The 18,942-nt window shown below is 51.9% G+C and overlaps 1 protein-coding gene across 8 annotated transcripts in view; it reads right to left on the reverse strand.

Moving 5' to 3' along the window:
- Positions 1–856: 856 nt before the first annotated feature.
- Positions 857–18,942, reverse strand: part of mub (poly(rC)-binding protein mub) — a 146,827-nt gene continuing 128,741 nt past the window's right edge. For all 8 annotated transcript variants that reach the window (XM_076520547.1, XM_076520546.1, XM_076520545.1 and 5 more), the window contains one exon: positions 857–18,520. Coding sequence is in view for 1 of the 8 variants with exons in the window: in XM_033466463.2 (XP_033322354.1) it covers positions 18,436–18,520 (85 nt within the window). In the remaining 7 variants the exon portion in view is untranslated. The remainder of the gene's footprint in view (positions 18,521–18,942) is intronic.

Below are 18,942 nucleotides of genomic sequence, written 5' to 3' on the forward strand. Positions count from 1 at the left end.
GGAATTATCGGTGAGAAAGAAATTCGTATTTTATTTATTCGTTGTTACTCTCGTACGTCGAACGAACCGTCAAAATTATGCGCATTACCATCGTAGTCGAAACGATCTCGCGCGAAACACTCGACCGCGATCGGATCGAGTTCGGTACACCGTCGAACCGAAGAAACGCGCCGTCGATCCTCGATGCGTACGTGAAAAACATTAATCGTGCGACATCCGATATTATTCGGAACGAATAAACTTTTGTAGAGAACAATCGGGTCACGGTGGCGAAACGCTGAAACTGTTGGCCAATATTACCGACAGCTGGATTTTGGCTAACAGTTTCAGCGTTTTGCCACCGTAGTAATTGGCGCTGTACGGACCTCGGAAGGAGCTTCCAACTTTTGCCGCAAGCGGCGCCACCGTTTGGTTAGCGGTTTCAGTGTTTTGCCACCGTAGTAATTGGCGCTGTACGGACCTCGAAAGGAGCTTCGTTGTTTCTCCGAAAGAGGCGCTGCGATCGGCCGCATCGTACGCGCGCGGATACGCGGAACGCAGGGTCGCCTAAAAATATGAATTATAGGAAAATCGGGTGGGGTGCGGGACGAATCGGAAACAAAAAGGGCATGGAATTGTTCGGGAGAATTTGTCGCATCGATGTAAACGAAACGAACGTTGCTTCGATTCGATCGACGTAATATTCGATCGATATAAAATTCTATACCGTCGCAGCATTCTCCCTCTGTGTTCTCTCTCTCTCTCTCTCTCTCTCTCTCTCTCCGTATCCTCTTATCGCGTCCGTGCAACTCTGAAATTTATACGATCGAAACTGCAGCAGGGGTAGATGGGTGGCGCGAGTGATTCGATAGGCGAGACCGTTTCTAGAATATATTGCTATATACACACTTTAATAACCAAAAACAAACATTACAGTAATAATATTGTTATTAATATAATATTATGTAATAATAGAATCGTTTATCAATTGTAGTGTAAACACTAAAAATCTTGCTTTCTCTTTTATTGGAAAGAACAATGCGTTCGATTTGCCTGTTTATCAATTAATATTAATCAATGATCGCCGCGAAGCGGCCGCGCTTGCGACTCGGGGCGTCGATCGCTGAGAATAGAGAATCATCTTGCGTTTGTTTTGTTTCGTTTTCGTAATTACCTTTCGCGAGCTCTCGAGGATGGGAGAAGAAATGAAAACGCATCGCGAAAACTGGCGACTCGAGGATCCCCCCGGCTGCCTTCGATCCCCGTCGGTGGGTCGCACGCGATCGAGGCCGAAAACACCGGGGGTTGGCGCGGGCGAGGTATTCGCGAGCGCGGCGAATCGCGACCCTGTCTCTCGTTTACCTTAGAATAATAAATATTATAGTGCAATACCTAAAAAATCTGTCTTTTTTATGCAACTTACACATTCAAATACAAGTGTACTTGAAAAATTTACAATCGTTATTGCCCTTACAAACATTAAATCTCTATTCGAGCGGTGGTAAAATCCGCGATCCCTCTTTCTCGCTCGCTCGCTCGCGCTCTCTCTCTCTCTCTTTCTCTCTCGCACGCGCACACACACACACACGCGCGCGCACACGCACAATCACACACTCGCACTCTCTCTTCCTCTCCGACGCTCGCTCGCTCGCTCGCTCGCTCTCTTCCGTTCCGCCCGCTAAAAAAGAACGTAGATCGAAGATATCACCGGCGTGGCGCGTGTGAAAAAAAAATAGGAGCGCAGCTGCTCCGCAGTTTTAACAACGATTATTACGAAATAACTCTGCTTCGTTCCTCTTCTCGTTCCTGTATCGTAGGGTATCGCGGGCAAATTCGACGCGTCGCTGCTCGCGAGAGCCGTTTTCGGCGAACCAAGAGCGAAACAACGATCGACGGCAAGCGAGACACTTGCTCCTCGCGGAACACGATGTCTCGCGAACGCGATGGAATTTTGGGCGCGCGCGGTCCTCTCGTAAAAATAAGGAAACCTCGAGCGGACCGAAGACTCGATATGTTCTTCCATCGACATCCGCGCGGAACAGCGTCGGCCGATTCTCTCTACGTGAACGATTAACCCCTTGACGTACTTTTTTTGACGAGTCCGACTCGTCATGAAAATTTCTAATAATAACTTATTGAATATATATGTTATTCTGTCCAATAAAATTTGAATAAAATTCTAATCTAATATTATAATATAATATAATATAATATAATATTATAATATAATATAATATAATATAATATAATATAATATAATATAATATAATATAATATTATAATATAATATAATATAATATAATATAATATAATATAATATAATATAATATAATATAATATAATATTATAAGCATCAATTTTCTTTTCCTTCTATGAAATTATGGTAATCGAAAAATTTCTAATCGCAGTAACTGCGAAGAAATTGGTATGTCAAGGGGTTAATCTTTGGCTGGATCGCAGACGTTTGGAAATATTCGAATCGTTCTCGACCGGTCGACGGAAGAAGACACGCAGGCAGCGTCGAATAAATCCGTGGGATCGATCGAGTGTCGGATCAGCCGCGTTAACCGTTTGCAGTCGAATGGCGACTCCGAGGCACCACTAATCTCTTTGCTATATCACCTTTTAGAATAATTGTGACACGAACAAAGAGTTTACATTTGAAAAATTGTTAAGAGCGTAACTGTTGCGCGAGTCCCAAGAGTCAATTTTCATATACGCATAAAATGCATTTTCTCCAATAGAATAGAAATACTGTAAGTCGGAAAAATGATTTTATATTTTCTGTTGAAATAGCTTCGACCGCAAAGGGTTAATTTGATCGAACTTTCAAGGTAGACTTCCGGAAATGCGACGATTCGAGCGTTTCAACGAGACGGTCGTAGGACCGCGCGTGGCCTAGCAATTTTTTGGTGGAACGTCGAGGGACTCGCGTCCGTGTACATTTTTCCGAATTTTAGTTCGCGGACGCGGCGAGGTCTGGAGAGGCGAGGCGAAGCGAGGCGAGGCGAGGCGAGGCGAAGCGAGACGAGACGAGGCGAGCGAGGCGAGGCGATGAAATCCCGGGACACCTTGTACATGTACGATATTTCCTCCTCGCGATCGCTCTTTATAGAGCTCGTCGCAATCGCCTGCTTCTGTAGTATCGGTATCGGGCGAATACCGGCGACCGAAAGGGGCGGCCGAGAGCGAACCCGATCGGTGGGAATCACGGCAAATCGGATTTGCTCTCGTCGCACGGTGGTCGCCGGCGACGGGACCGCGACCGTAGGGAGGCAATACCGCGTACGCGTGCACGAGAGTACGCGTTCTCCGTACGCGTGCGTACCCCTCGCGTCGACGAGCACGCACGACCGCGCTTATTTTCGACTATTTTCTCGATCGTGCGCGTCGGACATTTTCGAGGCCTCGAGAACGACGCGAGTCGTTCAGCCTTTCTCCCGACGTTTCTCTCGACGTTGTTTTCTCGACGTTTCTCGACGTTGTTTCTCAACGTTTCTCTCGCCAAAGTTTCGGCACTTTTTGGTCGTGGATAACTGTTCGGGCTAATACGTCCCTCTATACGATACATAATATACATATTATATGTACTCGCTATAATACGTGTATTATATATTCCGTAATTATTATATCTGTCGGAACGAACAATCGTCGTACGGTAGCTTCGGCTAACATTCAAGTAACACTGACGATAAAATTACATTGTTTTTTGTTTTTTGTGTTTTTCTTTCTCTTTATTTCTGGTCGTGTGCTGCTGGTCGCGCGAACGCGACGCGATTCAACCGTTACGGGCACGTTTCCTTGCGTACGCGTCGAGCGGATCGCCGAGTCTCTCTCTTTCTCTCTCTCTCTCTCTCTCTCTGTCCGACGTCGATCGAACGCGATAGGCGGATACCGAGATAGCGGGAAAAACGGTAGCGCGGGGTCGCAACGTCTCTCGATTCTCGACCGTTTTTTTCTTCTCCATGGGAAACGAGATATCGCGCCCATCGAGCCTCCGTTCGGCGACCGATCGGCGAGATCGCCTTCGAGCTCGCGCCGCGGGACGGAAACCGCCGCTCGCATCGACCGTCGGTACCGATATAGGATTCCAATTCCGATCGCGGCGAAGAACGAAAGCGGAACCGAACGACGTCCTATCGAAAGAGTCCGGTCTCTCGCGATCCGATCCGATTCTCGCGATTGCCGAACCAACGCGAGGCGCGGCGAGACGAGGCGACGGTCGATCGAGGAGCATTCCGACCACGGCACGGCTGTACGCGCGGCTGTCGGATATAACGGGCCGATCGCGGTCGCGGTCGGTAGCGGTAAACGGCAGCGTCGGCAGCGGTAACCGGCGTTACGGTTACTCCGATTCTAGGGCGACGGGGGACAGTTCCGGGGATCTCGGGTCGACGGCGGTCGCGGCGATCGGCGCGGTCCCGACGATAAATTCATCCTCGACAACGAGACGGTCCACGACGCGCAACCACGACCGAACGTCGCAGCGCGTTCGCGACGACGAATTCGTCCGGAACGACGAACCGATTCGGTGGAAGGAAAAGGAGCCCCGCTCGTCGACGCGGGATCGCGCGGAAAGAGAGCTGTTCGTTCCGTTGTTCCGCGACTTCGCCCGGCGGGGGGAATCGAGATTACGAAAGGATCGCGAGAGGGGAGCTGGAGACGCCGACCGGAGTCTGATATGTGGACCGACTTTTTGGGCCAGGGGTTACCGTTACCCGCGCGCACCTTTCGCCCGCTACCGCGACGACCGGTCGAGTCGCGAGCGATCGCGTGCCCCATGGCGTTGTGCTCTCAAAAAATGAACTCGCGTCTCGAAAGATATGTGTAACGTCGACTACAAGGTATAGCGTAATTCTCTCTCTCTCTCTCTTTCTCTCTCTCCGTCTTTCTCTATCTACTCGTTATATATATAATACACCTTTGTATCTTTTTCTTCCGTGTTTTCTCTCTCTCTCTCTCTCTCTCTCTTATAGTAGTATCTCTCCCTTTCTCTCACTCGCGCAGTTTCTACGTTCAAAGCATTCTCGCGCCGGCTGAGACGATCGCACGCGAACACTCGCAAACCTCTTCTACCATGTACCGATGACGTAGAATACAGCTATATAAATTATACCTCTTATACGCTTACGGTAATTGTATATCGTTTGTATATACACGTATGCCTAAATATAAATATACATACATATATATATATATATATATATATATATATATATATATATAAATATATGTATATGTATATATATGTATATGTATATGTATACGCGTACGTACAGCGCCGCGGAGCAGCGCGTCGCGTCGAGACCCGTTCTCCACGGTAGTTTCTCCGCCGTTTCCCACGTCGAGTCGCGCCGTTTTCTCCGTTCCGCCGAATTCATCTTTCTGCCTCTTACTCGCTCGCTGTTCTTCTCCCGTTCCCTCGATCGCTTCCCGTTACGTTCGCGTTCCACGGGAAAAGCGTTCACACCGACGCGGAAAAGATCGGCGCGACGAGACGAGGCGAGGCGACGTGGGGCGAGGCGACGCGACGCGAGACGAGGCGAAGGCGACGCCGCGAACCGCTTGGCACCGTATGCGCTGTCGTCCCGGCCCGCGTAACAGCTGCGCCCTTTCGAGCAGTCACCCACCCGTGCTTGCTCGTTTCATCCTTCGACTCCCAAGAAGGTGTAGCGCTCGTGTCCCTCTCTTTATCGATACCAACCATCGTCGACGTCGTCGTCGTCGTCGCGATCGTCCGGTCCGCTCCCTGCTCGCGCATTCGCCTTCGAAGGGTACGCGGTCGTCCCTCCCTTTCTCTCCTATACGAACCGCGCGTTACCCTGGAACGACACGCTCCGCCGATCGATCGCGAGGCGATTCCTCGATTTTCCGCGCGAAATCCGTTTCGGGTCGGCGACATCGACGGGCGTTGTACGAACAGAAGTTGCGCGATCGAGAGCGGCGTACGCGCCCGATCGGCTTTCTCGGATGCCGCGGATTCGTTACAGCGACGATATTTCCGTGGAAACCACGGCGAATCGTCTCGTATCGTACGCGCGCGATTTTAAAAAGAGCCTCGGCTTGTCGCGTCCGCGCGCGAATTTCGAAAGGATTTTAGGACGAGCAGCGTCGCGTCTACCTTGTCCTTGGAAGAAGAAACGTCGTTTGGCACCGGTCCTCTTTTCGACCGTGTCGATCGAAAAATGTCCGCTCCGCGCAACTTCTGTACCGATACTCGCAACATATCCTTTTTCTTTTCTTTTCTTTCCTCGCGGAACCCGATCGATCGTTGGGCACTTTCCGTACGATGTTCCTGTACGAATGCGAGAGCAACCGTTTAACCCTTTGCGGTCGAAGCTATTCGAACTCGAAATCCAAAACACGATTTCTGATCTGCACTAGTTCTATTTTATAGAATTTATTGCGACTTATGCGCATGATATCGAGCCTGTTGACAAATACGATGCAACTTCGATAGTTTCTTTTCAAGTAAAAACGAGTCCGATGCTCTTAGAATGATTTTGAAAAATGGTACACCAATTTTTAGCGGCGCCTCAGAGTCGCCATTCGAGTGCAAAGGGTTCGATTGAAAGTACGATGCGTTTCTTTGCCCGAGTGTCCAGGTTCGCGCGCGAGCTCGTTTCTCGGAGCAATGGAAACGGTTTACACCGGATTCGAACACGATCGCTCCCTCTCTCTCTCTCTCTCTCTCTATGCGTGGATCGTCCGACGATACGGCGGCGATCGCGCGGGTTCCGAGCGGTCGGACGAACGAATGAAAAAGAAATCGATAACGTCGACCCACCGTGTAAATTCTGACGGAGCTCGAATTTAGGCCTCCGACGAAGGAAGCGATCGATCGACCTCGATGCTAAAAATACGCGGCTCGCGAAAATTGGATCGACGACGGAATCAAATATTGCCGGCTCGATCGGATTCGATCGAGGCGCGAGCCGGCCGAATTCCGAACGGAACGATTCGCGCGAATCGTGGCGAAAGCACGATCGAGAGAGACCTTGACGATGTTTCGACATCGTGGATCGTCGACGGTTCGTTCCCTCGCGACGATCGGCGCTCGCGTTCGCCCCGATTTCCTGCACCAGCGGACCCCGCGTAATCGCATTCGCGCATACGATGTGTACAGTGTGTACGACGGCTCTGTGTGCGCACATATACATACAATATTATATATAACGTCGTAGCAACGCGTTGTAAAAAGCGATGCCTCGCTTTCTATCCCGACGAAACGTTCTCGCAGGCGCATTCGCGACGTTCTCTCTCTCCCTCTCTCGCTCTCTATTCATTTTCCCCCCCTTTTTGTAAAAATGTTTATTCGCATTTTTCCCTTAGCTCTTTTCGTTCATCGTTCGCATTGCACGCTACGCATGGCTTTGTTTCGCCATTATTCTTTTTTTTTTTCTTCGCTCGCCTATTTATCCGCACTTTTTTCTCGTTAACCGCGATAAAAATTTAAAATACTCGTATTACACGTAAGTATTTATGACCCTGTTTTCGTAAAGGCTTTTCAACGTAAGTCGTTATCGGCCGAGGAAGTTACGGAAAAAAGAAAGACCTCGTGGACGAGGAAAATGGATGGGGAACGGCGAAAAGACGCGATCGGGATTCGAGCTCTCGGTGCGAGGGGGGCAAGGGGGACAAGGGGAAGCGACCGGGTGTCTTCGACGGTTCCTCGAAGACCGCGCGGAGCCCGGTGCGCGGAACCGGACGCGGTCCGAGAATCCGCGCGATCGATCGATCGATGTCTTTCCGCGCCGTCGACGTTGGAAACATTCTTGCAACGCGTCCGCGCCGCGGACGTCCGCCCGTGGATTCGTCGCTGGACTTTCGGCGGATCGTTGCGAGAGCCGCACGGTATCGGAGATCGGTTCGATTCGACTCGCGAAGATCGTTCGGGCGAACATCCGCGCGGCTCGACGGCCGAAACGCGCCACCGCTCGAAAGAGTCGCGCGCGCGCGAGAACTCCTTCCTCCGATCGTTCTCGCATCCGAGGAGCGGAGGACGTTCCGACCGTTCCTAGCACGGCGCGTTCTTCCTACGGATATGTCGGGACTCGCCGGAGCGTATTGGAAGCACGTCCCTGGAAAAACTACGAGATCCGGGATTTCGTTCTTACGATATATATTCATCCGCCGGTTGGGCCGATCCGAAGCAGCCGTTCCAGACTCGCCGACCGCGCCCGTTTCTTTTGTCTTTTCTTTTTCGTTCCAACGCGGATCGTTCGCGATCCGGATGCGGAAAGTTGGCTCGGTCCGACGGCGATCGAGCGAACGAGGCTTCCCGAAATAGCTGCCGGTTCCACGTTCTCGACAACGCGCTGCCGAGATACGCCGTACACGCGACGGGATCGACGACGTCGTCGATGAAAGTACGAGCCGATCCGCTTTTCGTCGTTGCCTCCGTCGGGAGGAAACGTCGCGCGAGCCGTCGGCCAACTTTCCGGTTCTCCAATGTTTGAAAATGTACCGATATCCGTTAAAACCGCGACCGCGGTCGTCCTCGCGTTTCTCGGCGAAAAGTCGTCGCTGAAATCGAAACGAATCGAGGAAGGGCCGCTTCCGGGTCCAGCCGCCGTTTCCAAAGCGTGATATGCATCGAGATATGCGAACCGTTCGCGATCGCGGCGGAGAGACGTCGATCGAGCCGTTCGTCCGTCGGGGGTCGTCGTCTCGGAAATCGCGTTCGCTCGGTTCCACGCGCGCGGAAACCGCGCACGGTTGGCGCGCGACGAACGAACGACGCGGAACGGAAGAACGCGAAAGGCGAGACGAGGATTCGGGCGAGAGGAGCGCGTAGGTGGATGAGGTCGCGGGAACGGAGGAAGCGAGTGCGCGCGCGCGCGCGCGTGTGTTCGATTTTTGCGAACGGAAGCGGACCGTCCCGTTGTCTTCGTAATTTCGTATCTACGATCCCTGTGTCTCCCGAGCCCAACGAAGCGTTCTCGGTTTACGAAGACGTCCTATCCCTTCGCTCCAGTCGTCTCTCGAAGAAACTCGGGGAATTCGTCGATTTTGGCACTCGAACGCGATTTTGTCCGACCGGAGAAAACGACGGACGAGACGCGTCTCTCGCTCGATCCCGATCCCGGGTCCTCTCGGCTTCGGTCGCGCTAGGCGACTCGTTCTCTACCGATTGCCAACGAAACTATGATTAAATTCGGATACGGTGCGGCGGACCGAACGATGTTCCAGGGTCGAATCGAACCCCTCGCCGCGATTTAGAAAGTAGCTTGTACAAATATTTATTGCATGTCCCGGACTACGGCGTCGACTCGGAGAACACCGTCGAAATTTCGTTCGAGAAGTCTCTAGAACGCGATGCTGCGCGAAACCTGCGACTCGAACCCACGAGAGAGGAAAATAAGGAAGACGTTTCGCGCGCGCGCGAATCCGACGGGCGATTCCGAGTCGATTCCTCGCGACGCGAAGCGGAGGATCCGGCCCCGAGAGTCGTTTCGAGCGACTCCTGGACCTCCGGAAGTACAAAAGTCTACGATCGTCGGGCAGGCGAGAGAAATCGGCGGGGCGGGGTGTCTCGCCGCTCGCATCGGCGATGATTTGGCACGCGCGGCGACGCTTTTCGTCGGCGGTCCGCGAAATTTATCTAAGCTTGGCACGAAAGTTGAGCCGCCCGCCGAGCAATTGGCCGCGATTCTCGGTCGTTCGATCTCGTTTTGGCACACGCGCGAACGCGGGAACGCGGGCACCGAGAAGCGAACAGGATTCCGAATGATTTTGGACCGCGTTCGTGCTATCTTATCGGCGAATCGATTGTCCCGAGTGTACGTAATCGAATATTCTCTTTAGTCCCTTCGTATTATTATCGTTTCCATCCTAAATAAGTAAATCACACTCTCTCTCTCTCTCTCGCTCGCTCTCTCTTTCTCGCGCGCGCGCACTCATTCTCTCGCACTCTTTTTTTTCTTTCAATCAATCGTTACAGAAAAATATGCCGTTGAGAATCTCGGGCGCCCGCCCGATCGCGCGCTCGACCCTTTTCATCCGCGCGTCCTTTGGACGAGAACGGACAGGTCTCTTGCCCTTAATTTTCGCGCCCCGCCGGGGCGGAGCGCGTGCTCAATATCCTATAAAAACTAAGTTATTTCTTAGCTGATTGCCTTGCGTTACGGTAAGGTTGGACGCCTGACCAGGATCCATCGTCGACGCGGCAACGATCGGCCCCCTGTTCGAATCGTTCTTCGTCTTTCCGCGACCGCGTTCTAGGATCGCGCGACCATGCACGATCGAATCGTGCCGCGTTCTTTTCTCCGGCAACGCTTCCGAGAGCGCGGTCCCGATAGAAACGGATCGAGAAGACGAGGCCCTGTGCGAAAGTAGTCCGTTCGCACCGAGTTCGGACCGCGCGAACTTCGTTCGAGTTCGCGGGACGACGGTGTCCGACGACGGTGTCCTCCGTCGGCAGGACGCGATGGATCCTCGCCAAGGCCCGCGCAGTAAGGATAAGGCCCCTGCACTAACAGATTGCTCTACGCCACAACAATACGATCGCGTTCCTATCGACGTCGACGCGCGCGCGCAACGTCCTCGCCAACGTCCTTCTCGATCGATTTCGTTCGGGATGATATATCCGGGGGACGCGGTCCTCCGTCGACCGCCTCGGGGATCGATGGGAGCGCGCGGTCGACGCTCCCGGATGATTTTTTGGCACGCGAAGGGCGTCGACGCGGTCGCGAGCTCCGGAAGCTTTTTCTTCGAGATTCCGAACGAGGTTCGGCCGATCTCGACCGCGAACGACCACGCCGGAGCGCGACGTTCGAAGAAGCGGGGTAGTACACGACCGCCGTCTTTCCGAAGCACCGCATCCCACGGTACCTGCGACGACCGGTGGGCACACCCCGACGGTACCACGGACGGGACGAGCAACGTTGCTGGACGCGCGCTGCGAAGAGTCGTCCGGTCGAAGTATACGATCGACCGCTACTCGAGAGCGACGATACGCGTCGAATAAATACACGAGCTTGCTCGTTGGGAGCAAAAGGGGCGATTAAATTATCGTAGCCTAGTCATATGTGTCACCGGATATGCTTCTGGTGGTCGGAGTGGGCGAGGGGAGGGCCGAGGGGGTGGGCCAGGGAAGGGTATTTCGACGACACGACGACGATCCTTCGAAGGGATCGCTCGCTCGCTCGCGCGCGCGGTTACGGGAACCGTCTCGCGGCTTTTGGTACGAAGCTCGGTGGCCAGCGACGGCATTCCGCGCCCTCGAGAGAATATACGCGGACACTCCGCGACCGGAGACGAGAAGAAACGAGACATGCTCGCACCGACCACACCGCTCTCCGCGTGGAACATCGGAGAAACGAAAAGTTTGTTCGCGAAAAGGACCGCGTCGGCGCTCGCGTTCGCGTCGGGGAGCTCGATCGGTGTCGCGCCCACGGTTCCGCCCCGCGAACCGAACTTCCCTAAGGGAGGACGAACGGTGCTCTCTCCGTCCCTCGATCCTCGCGCATCCGCGTTCGACCGCGTCTTCCATCCCCCGTCTATCGTGGCCTCCTTCCAATTTACATCGTCGGCGGTTCGGACCCCGATCGAGGCCTTCGACGGGGGAGACTCCCCGTTGCGTTCCATCGAATCGTGCCGCATCGGAACAACCTTGGAATCTTTCGAAACGCGACACGATATTTTCGACTCGTAGACACTTCCCAGGTCCAGGCTTTTTCGATTTTTCCGTACGAGGATTCTCGCTATATCGGAGTCCGCTCTTATTCCGATCTCGCGGTTCGCGAGTCGAAGGAGGAGAGGAGCACGGTGCGCGACGCGGGCCTCCGAATCTCCCGATCGAACGTTCTTCTCGCGGAGCGACGACGAAGCGCGCTACGATCCGCGCGCGGGTTTTCGGATTCGGCCGTCGGGGAGGATCGCGCGCGCGCGGTTCATTCACTCTCGAGAAAACGAAACCGACCGACGAAGAAAGTGATTTTCCAAAGTCTCCACCGACGCGATCGAGCTTTTGGTTTTCTTTTCTTTTCCAGTCACCCTTTCTCTCCCTCTCCGGTACACGCGGTCTTTTCGGTTTTCTCGTCTATCGTTTCTCGCCTCTCTCTCTCTGTTCCCCTTCCTCTCGCACACTAACGCACACACGCACGCACGCACGCACACCTCTCGTCGCGTTCACGCGATACGCACTCGCGACACCGAGGACGATCCATCGATCTTTGCCCGGCTTTTTCCGCGATGTACCTTAAAAATTGTCCTTAACTACTTACTAATAATCGATTCTAATCACAGCAATTATTTATTGTTGATATACACGATCGTACAGCGTCTCTCGCTAATTGGATCAACTTACGCGCGCGAGCGTGTGTTCTTTTTTTTTATCGAAACCTCGCCACTCTGTATTCCGTTGTTGTTTGCCTCTCTATTTCGTTTCGCTCTTATTTCACTTTGTTCTTTTACGAAACACAATCTTTCTCTCTCTCTCTCTCTCTCACTCTGTACAAGCAAAGGCTAGTTCTCTCTCTCTCTCTCTCTCTCTCCCCCTAGCTCGAGCGACGACGAAACGCCGTCGCGGTTTCCAGTATGCCCGCACCGTTTTATTTCCCAGGTTTTCCTCGACTTTTATTACTTTTTTTGTTCGTTTGTTCGTTTGCAACGCTTTCTCATGGATTATTTCGGTACGTCGTCGTCGTACGTCCGACAACAATTAGAGAGCGGAGGGGCGGAGCGTGGCGGTGGTGGTGGTGGTGGTGGCGACAGGGGCGGGGCGAGGGAGTTGCGAAAGAACGGGGTCGCGGAAAGACGATGCTTCGAGACGACGAAGACGAAAAAGAAGACGAAGAGGAGGCAACGAGACGACGCACCCTGCCGCGTCGGTTTTCTCGTCGGAACGAGGAAACGGGATGCGCGAATCGTTTCGGTTATCGTTCGTTCCTCGACTCTTTCCTGTTTCCGTTTCGTCTCTCTTTACCCCCCGCGTTTTCCGTTCCGTACGCGAATCTCTGGATGGGTGAGAAAAGAGCGAAATGCTTCGTAAAGTAACGGCAACGTGATCGAGTATTTTTTGCTTATTTTCATTTTTCTTCGTCATGCTTCTTTCGTGTCGTTCTTTCTTTTCTTTTCCTTCCGGCTAATTTTCATCGTCGTCGCAACCGTATTAAATTATATCATAAATAATATATAACAGTACAAATAAGTTAGTCGCTTAACTTAGCATATAAAAAGTATAGAGAGCAAACGAAACGTACGCCTGGCAGCGATCCGTAAATTGAGAAAAGAATCGTCGCGCTATATATTTTGGGGATTTTATCGATTCTAGCACGATTTTCGGAAACCTCGGGGGAGCGTTTGGCACGATGAAAAAGAACCGAGGAGGGAGGAGGGGGGGGGGCGAGCGTTATCTTCCCGTGCGAAGAAAGAAGGAAAGAGAGAAAGAGAGAGGGGAGGAGGAGGAGGGGTTGGGAAATGTCTACCGCGAGGGCGAACGTCGAAGAATCGGGAAACGCGGCCAATCCCCAGAATATATAATATTTCGCGCGTACGTACGTACGCGCGTATAAATAATTATCCGTCGATCGATCGATCGGCTCTCGCGAGGTTACACGGGCGCCGCGTCGCCTTTCGTTTTTCATCGAATTGGAGAAATTGGAAGCTCGTCCCCGGGTGGAAGACGATCGAGCGACCGATGGAATTCTCGCGATCGGAGACGAACGATAGACGGCGGAAAGAACGAAGAGAAAACGAAAGGGGGTCCCCGAACCAGCGACGATTCGTTGAAATTCACGAAATAACGACAAATGGAAAGAAGGGGAAACGAATACCGAGAATCGACGAACGTCGAGATACGAGCGTGTCGATAAATATGTACAACGAGAGACGATTTCTAGATTATTTACAAGGTCGAATCGCGAGGGGATCGCGGCAATTTTCACGCGAATTTAACCGAGACGACGCGGAAGCAACGACGAGATTCGCGCGCGACGCCGACATCTATCGTTCTATTGCACGCCTCGACGGTTCTCGACGCTTCGGACGTGGGGAACCGAGAGTAAAATACGGGAAACGACGAAATCGCGTTTCCGGCGACGCCGCGCGCGAGCGATCGCGATCGAAAGGGGTGCGCGCGCGGCGAAACGAAAAGCCCCCGCACCTAGGGTTTCCTTCGTAATTTTTTCGTCGACAACGACGATCGGATGTTTGCGCGAACTCTCGTTTCCATCGAGGAGGAGAACAAAAAAACAAGTTTTCTTTCGATCGATCGGAAGATGGCTCTTGGTAAACGGGGAACAACGATATCCGTTCGATCTTCGTTGGAACACGCGAAACGAACGGATCTTCGGAAAATAAAGTTTTCTTCGAACGCGATGGGAGAGAAGGGGATCCGCGGTCTCGGATTCGACGAACGGCGACGGAAACGGATCGCGCGAGACGCGGCTGCGGAAAATGGCCACACTGGGAAGAACCATAGCGAAACGAGGGTGCGCGATCCGGAAGCGACCTAATCTTAAAACGAGATGGAGGACCTCGTCTCCTATGACTAGAAAACCATTGCCATCGCTGTAAGCTGCTACCCGTGCTACCTGCTACGAAAAGAAGGCACTAAAGCGATCGAACGACTGTATCGCGACGGCCGACTCCGCCGAGTCTCTCTCTCTCTCTCTCTCTCTTCCGTTCGCCCCGAACAACACCGCGCCACTCTCTTCTCGAGCCGGTGAAGCAAAGTCCTCGCGCGAAAACGGATTTCAACGGGCAATTATATATCTACTCTTTTCGACTACCCTCGAAACGATTCGAAGAACGAAAGGGACGCGCGAATCGCTCGAAGGCGTGTACACGCGCGCGTGGGACACCGACAGATGGGACAGGAAGCGCGCGAACGCTCGTCTCGGGCGACGCTCCCCTCCGAACGTTTCGCGCGACTTTGGCACAAATATTGGAAGCGATCGAACATCTATCGGACAGTCTTAGGATTCGCCGTTTCTCTTCGACCTTTGTCGAACAGTCTCTAAAAAAGGAAAGACCGAACAAGCCCTCGGAACGATCGAGAACCTAGGACCGCCATCGAAGACAGAAAATTTGGCTCGCGGCCACTAGAAGACACTGAACTTACCCTGCGAACGATTAACCGAGAAAACGATTAGAGGCTCGATACCGTCGAGCTACGTATATGCAACAAGCCCCGTTTTGGCCGGTTGCTGGAACACCGACAAATTGCTGCCGAAGAAGATGGACAGCCGCCGGATAGAGATTATCAGCTAGAAAAATTCTCCATCGAATAACAAGTTTCTTTCCGTAAATTCTACGATATTTTTTTCTGGAGACGCCTCGACGCAGCGGTTACCGCGGTAGAACCGTATTTCGTTCGAACGAATCGTCCATGGATAGCGTACACCACGGTTCTATAGAATTCTCTCGAATTTTGAGTGTTTCGGAATATACGAGCGATGAGAAACGATAAGAGAAGCTGCGAGCGCTGTCGACGACCCGGATCGCCGAGAAACGATTTTCTCGAAGATCGTGCCCGATCGAAATCCCCGATCGGTCCGAGTGTCCAGCAACTAACGGAAGCCAGCACGATTTGGTTACGAACTCGAGCCGTACGAGGAGGGGTGGTAGCGGAAGAAAAAGCGGAGGAGGATGCGGATGAGAAGGAGGATACGAAGAAGACGCCTCCGGATCGAGGCTGGGCTTGCGTATTCGCGAAACTCGCTCCGCTAATTGTTTCTCCGTCATTTTTAGTCGTACGATAAATAAATAAATAAATAATTCATTTATTTATTTATTTATGTCAAGGTTAATTATATATTCCATGTAATAATTTCCTTCGTTCGTTCAACGGAACGAAGCGTGTCCAGAGACGGCTCGACCGTCCCGCGATCGCGGTTTCGATCGCGATACATCGGATACCGATCGAAGCGGACGCGATCGGTCGGGGGGGTGCGAGACGTCGCTGGTGCACGCGCGAGTTCTTCGAGGTCCGTGGTTCGTGAAAAGCCGGCTCGGCGCCGGCTCGCCGGTTTCTCGAGCGGATCCGCGAGCCGGGACGCCGACGCCGACGCGCTCCAACGGTTCGCTTTCAGAAAAACGAAAACTTCCTTCCCTTTTCACCGTCAATTTTGAAATTGAGTCTCGCATGCAAAAACTACGGAACTACGTAATTACCGCGCGCGGTTCATTGTCACTTTTCCCGTGGCGTTCCGCGCGAACGGGACCGTCTCTCTCTCTCTCTCTCGCTCTCTCACTCTCCCGCTTTCTCTCTCATTCTCTCTCTCTCTTTCTTTCTGCGACCAGCCCGGTTCGCCGAGGCGCTGCGAATAAAGGATGTCTTTCACGGATTCCCCGATGAACGAGCACCGTCATCCCCGAGAAACGGGAAGCGTCGTCCGCTCGCCGCGAACGTATCCGACTCTTGAAATTAATACTTTGCAGTCGGCTCGCGCGTCGCTCGCACCGCAATTTTTGCTCGTTGAAACGACGTCCGATTCTCGAGACGGCGCGCCGTCGAACGAGGTGAACGATCGAAAGCGCGGTCTTGGTCGCGAACGATGGTTACCAGATTATCGAAACGGTTTGCTCGACGCTGGTCCGATTTCACCGGTCGAGATTGGCCGCCGAACACCTCCGTTTCGTCCGTTGCTCGTAAAATTTCAATGTTCGCGCGATCAACGGACGAAGAGTTTTGGTCTCGAGCGTAATCGTGCTACGATATTTTCGAATATCGTCCGCTTTCAACGCGTACTTACGATTTCTTTTTATTATACAAAACGATCGACAAACACCCTGTGAAAATCCTTAAAAACGTCGTCTCTACCTCTACGTTGTACAAACTTAACGATTACCATCGAATAGGCAAAATGTGTCCAAAAACGAACAACCGAGCTAAAAAATCGCGACTTAAAAAAAGATAATAATAAAAATACAATCTGGTTCGGAGAACCAGATACCTCTCTCTCTCTCTCTCCCGCTCTTTCTCTCTCTCTCTTGCGCTTTACAGATCAATTGAAACGTAGCAATTAAAAAGAATACTCTACTCTTCGGCGTAATTCGAACGCGAAAGACTTTCGACGCGATGCGAGAGCTTCCCAATCGCTACAGGAAACTCGCTTCCCTCGGAATTAACTGACAGCATGCGAGAGAACGAGCTTCTCGCGACGCGATATCTATAATTTCATCGCTGCGCGACCGTTCGAACGATTTCGGCAACGACTGCGCGACGCGGACTGCAAAGCGGCGACGATTCGAGATCGAATCCGAACGATGGACGTTCGACGGAGCTTTCGACGCTTCCCACAGGCTGCTGCTCGGTGGTCCGAGATGGTCGCCACGGTCCTCGAACTCGGCGGGACACCCCGTACGATAGAAAAACCGCTGGCAACCGGCCTAATATATATTATTCAGCGTCCTTGTTTACACATTCAAGATTAATTAATAATTATAATAATTCTCTCGTATTTCTCTCCCGTCTCGTTATCATTTTGTTTTTTCTCGTTTTAAATATAAAAATGAAAACTAACGTATCTTTGGCTTGTTCCCTTTACCAATCGGCAGCAACCCCGGACGGGCTGCGGCGAGCATCGTTATTATTTGTTTTTTTTTTATTTTTATTTGTTTGTTTGTATGCTTGTTTCGTTTAAATATCTTTTGTACAGATTTTGTACACTCGAGTATGGATATCCGTGTACGCGCGTGCGTGCCTTCTCGTCTCGAGTTCAATATCTCGCGCGTTCTCGAGCAAACTATACTCTCTCCCGTTACTCTTTTCTATCCTCCGCGTTTCCTTTCGTCCCCCACGCGTGTATAATAACGTTATTTACACCTCCCGTTCGCGTGCGACGGGAGAGCGCGCGCACAATATTCTTTCCTTTTTTCGCGTTTCTATTCCTTGCGATTGTGTCGGTTTGTATCTCTCTGTGTTGTGTGTATGTGTGTGTGTGTGTATATGCGTGTGTGCGCGCGTACGTCGCGTGTTCCTCGATACCTTTCCTAATTATTATAGATTACTAGAATCTATCCTACCGCGACGCGACGCGTAAACTCCTCGTCAAACCGATGTTCCAATCGTGTAACTCCGTGTTTCTTTCCATCCTGTGTGAACATGGTGTATGTAACATTTTTTGTGTGCACGTAAAACCTGTCTACCTCTCCCACCGTCGTGTTCATATATGTATATATATATATATATATATATATATATATATATATATATATATATACATATATATATATATACACATACATACATACATACATACATGTATGAAGCGTATGCGTATATACATATATACATACATACACACGCGTGCATACATATATGAAATGTATATATATATATAGAGATTTGTTGTTGTTGTTGCTTGTTTTTGCAAGTGTGTCGATTAGCAAGCTGGATGAACACATTGCGTGGCCCAGCCCCAGATGCCACTGACAGCCTCGCGTGCGTCGTGACGCCCCGCGTCCGTTTTTCGACGACGACAACGACATACGTGTGTATCACCACTTTTAGTGGATCGGCGACTTAACGATGTGGTCCGGCGGGATGAAGTGGTACGCGGGTATCTGCATTCCCGCCGTTTCGTGCGATATCCTGAAACAGAATTGGCCGTGACTGTCAGACGAGCTCGGCTCGGCTCGATGCCATGATTACCGCTTGGTCGAGGGAGCCGACGCGAAGACGCGACCCGGGCCCGCTCGTTTCGACTCCATTACGGATTCATTTTTCCGCTCTTCCGCGGAGCTTGCTTCCGGTCCCGCGAAATTGCCCGTTAAAATGCTCGAAGAACGACGCGACTTTCAAAAGTTGCTGGCTCGCACGAAACGAAAGCACGAGTTTAGAGAGACATCGATCGGTATCGAAGAAAGAATCTAGGCTCGTGCTCCGGCGAAAGTACGACTCGAGAAACTTGTCGGCACCGGTGGCTCGCGAAAGAACTTCCACAATTTCTTCCTAATCGTCGCGAGCGTTCCGCGTGCAACTACTCCGCTTTCGAATCGTCCGGTGAAAGCTAA

Source organism: Megalopta genalis, chromosome 3 (genome assembly GCF_051020955.1).
Source record: "Megalopta genalis isolate 19385.01 chromosome 3, iyMegGena1_principal, whole genome shotgun sequence".
Taxonomy (NCBI): domain Eukaryota; kingdom Metazoa; phylum Arthropoda; class Insecta; order Hymenoptera; family Halictidae; genus Megalopta; species Megalopta genalis.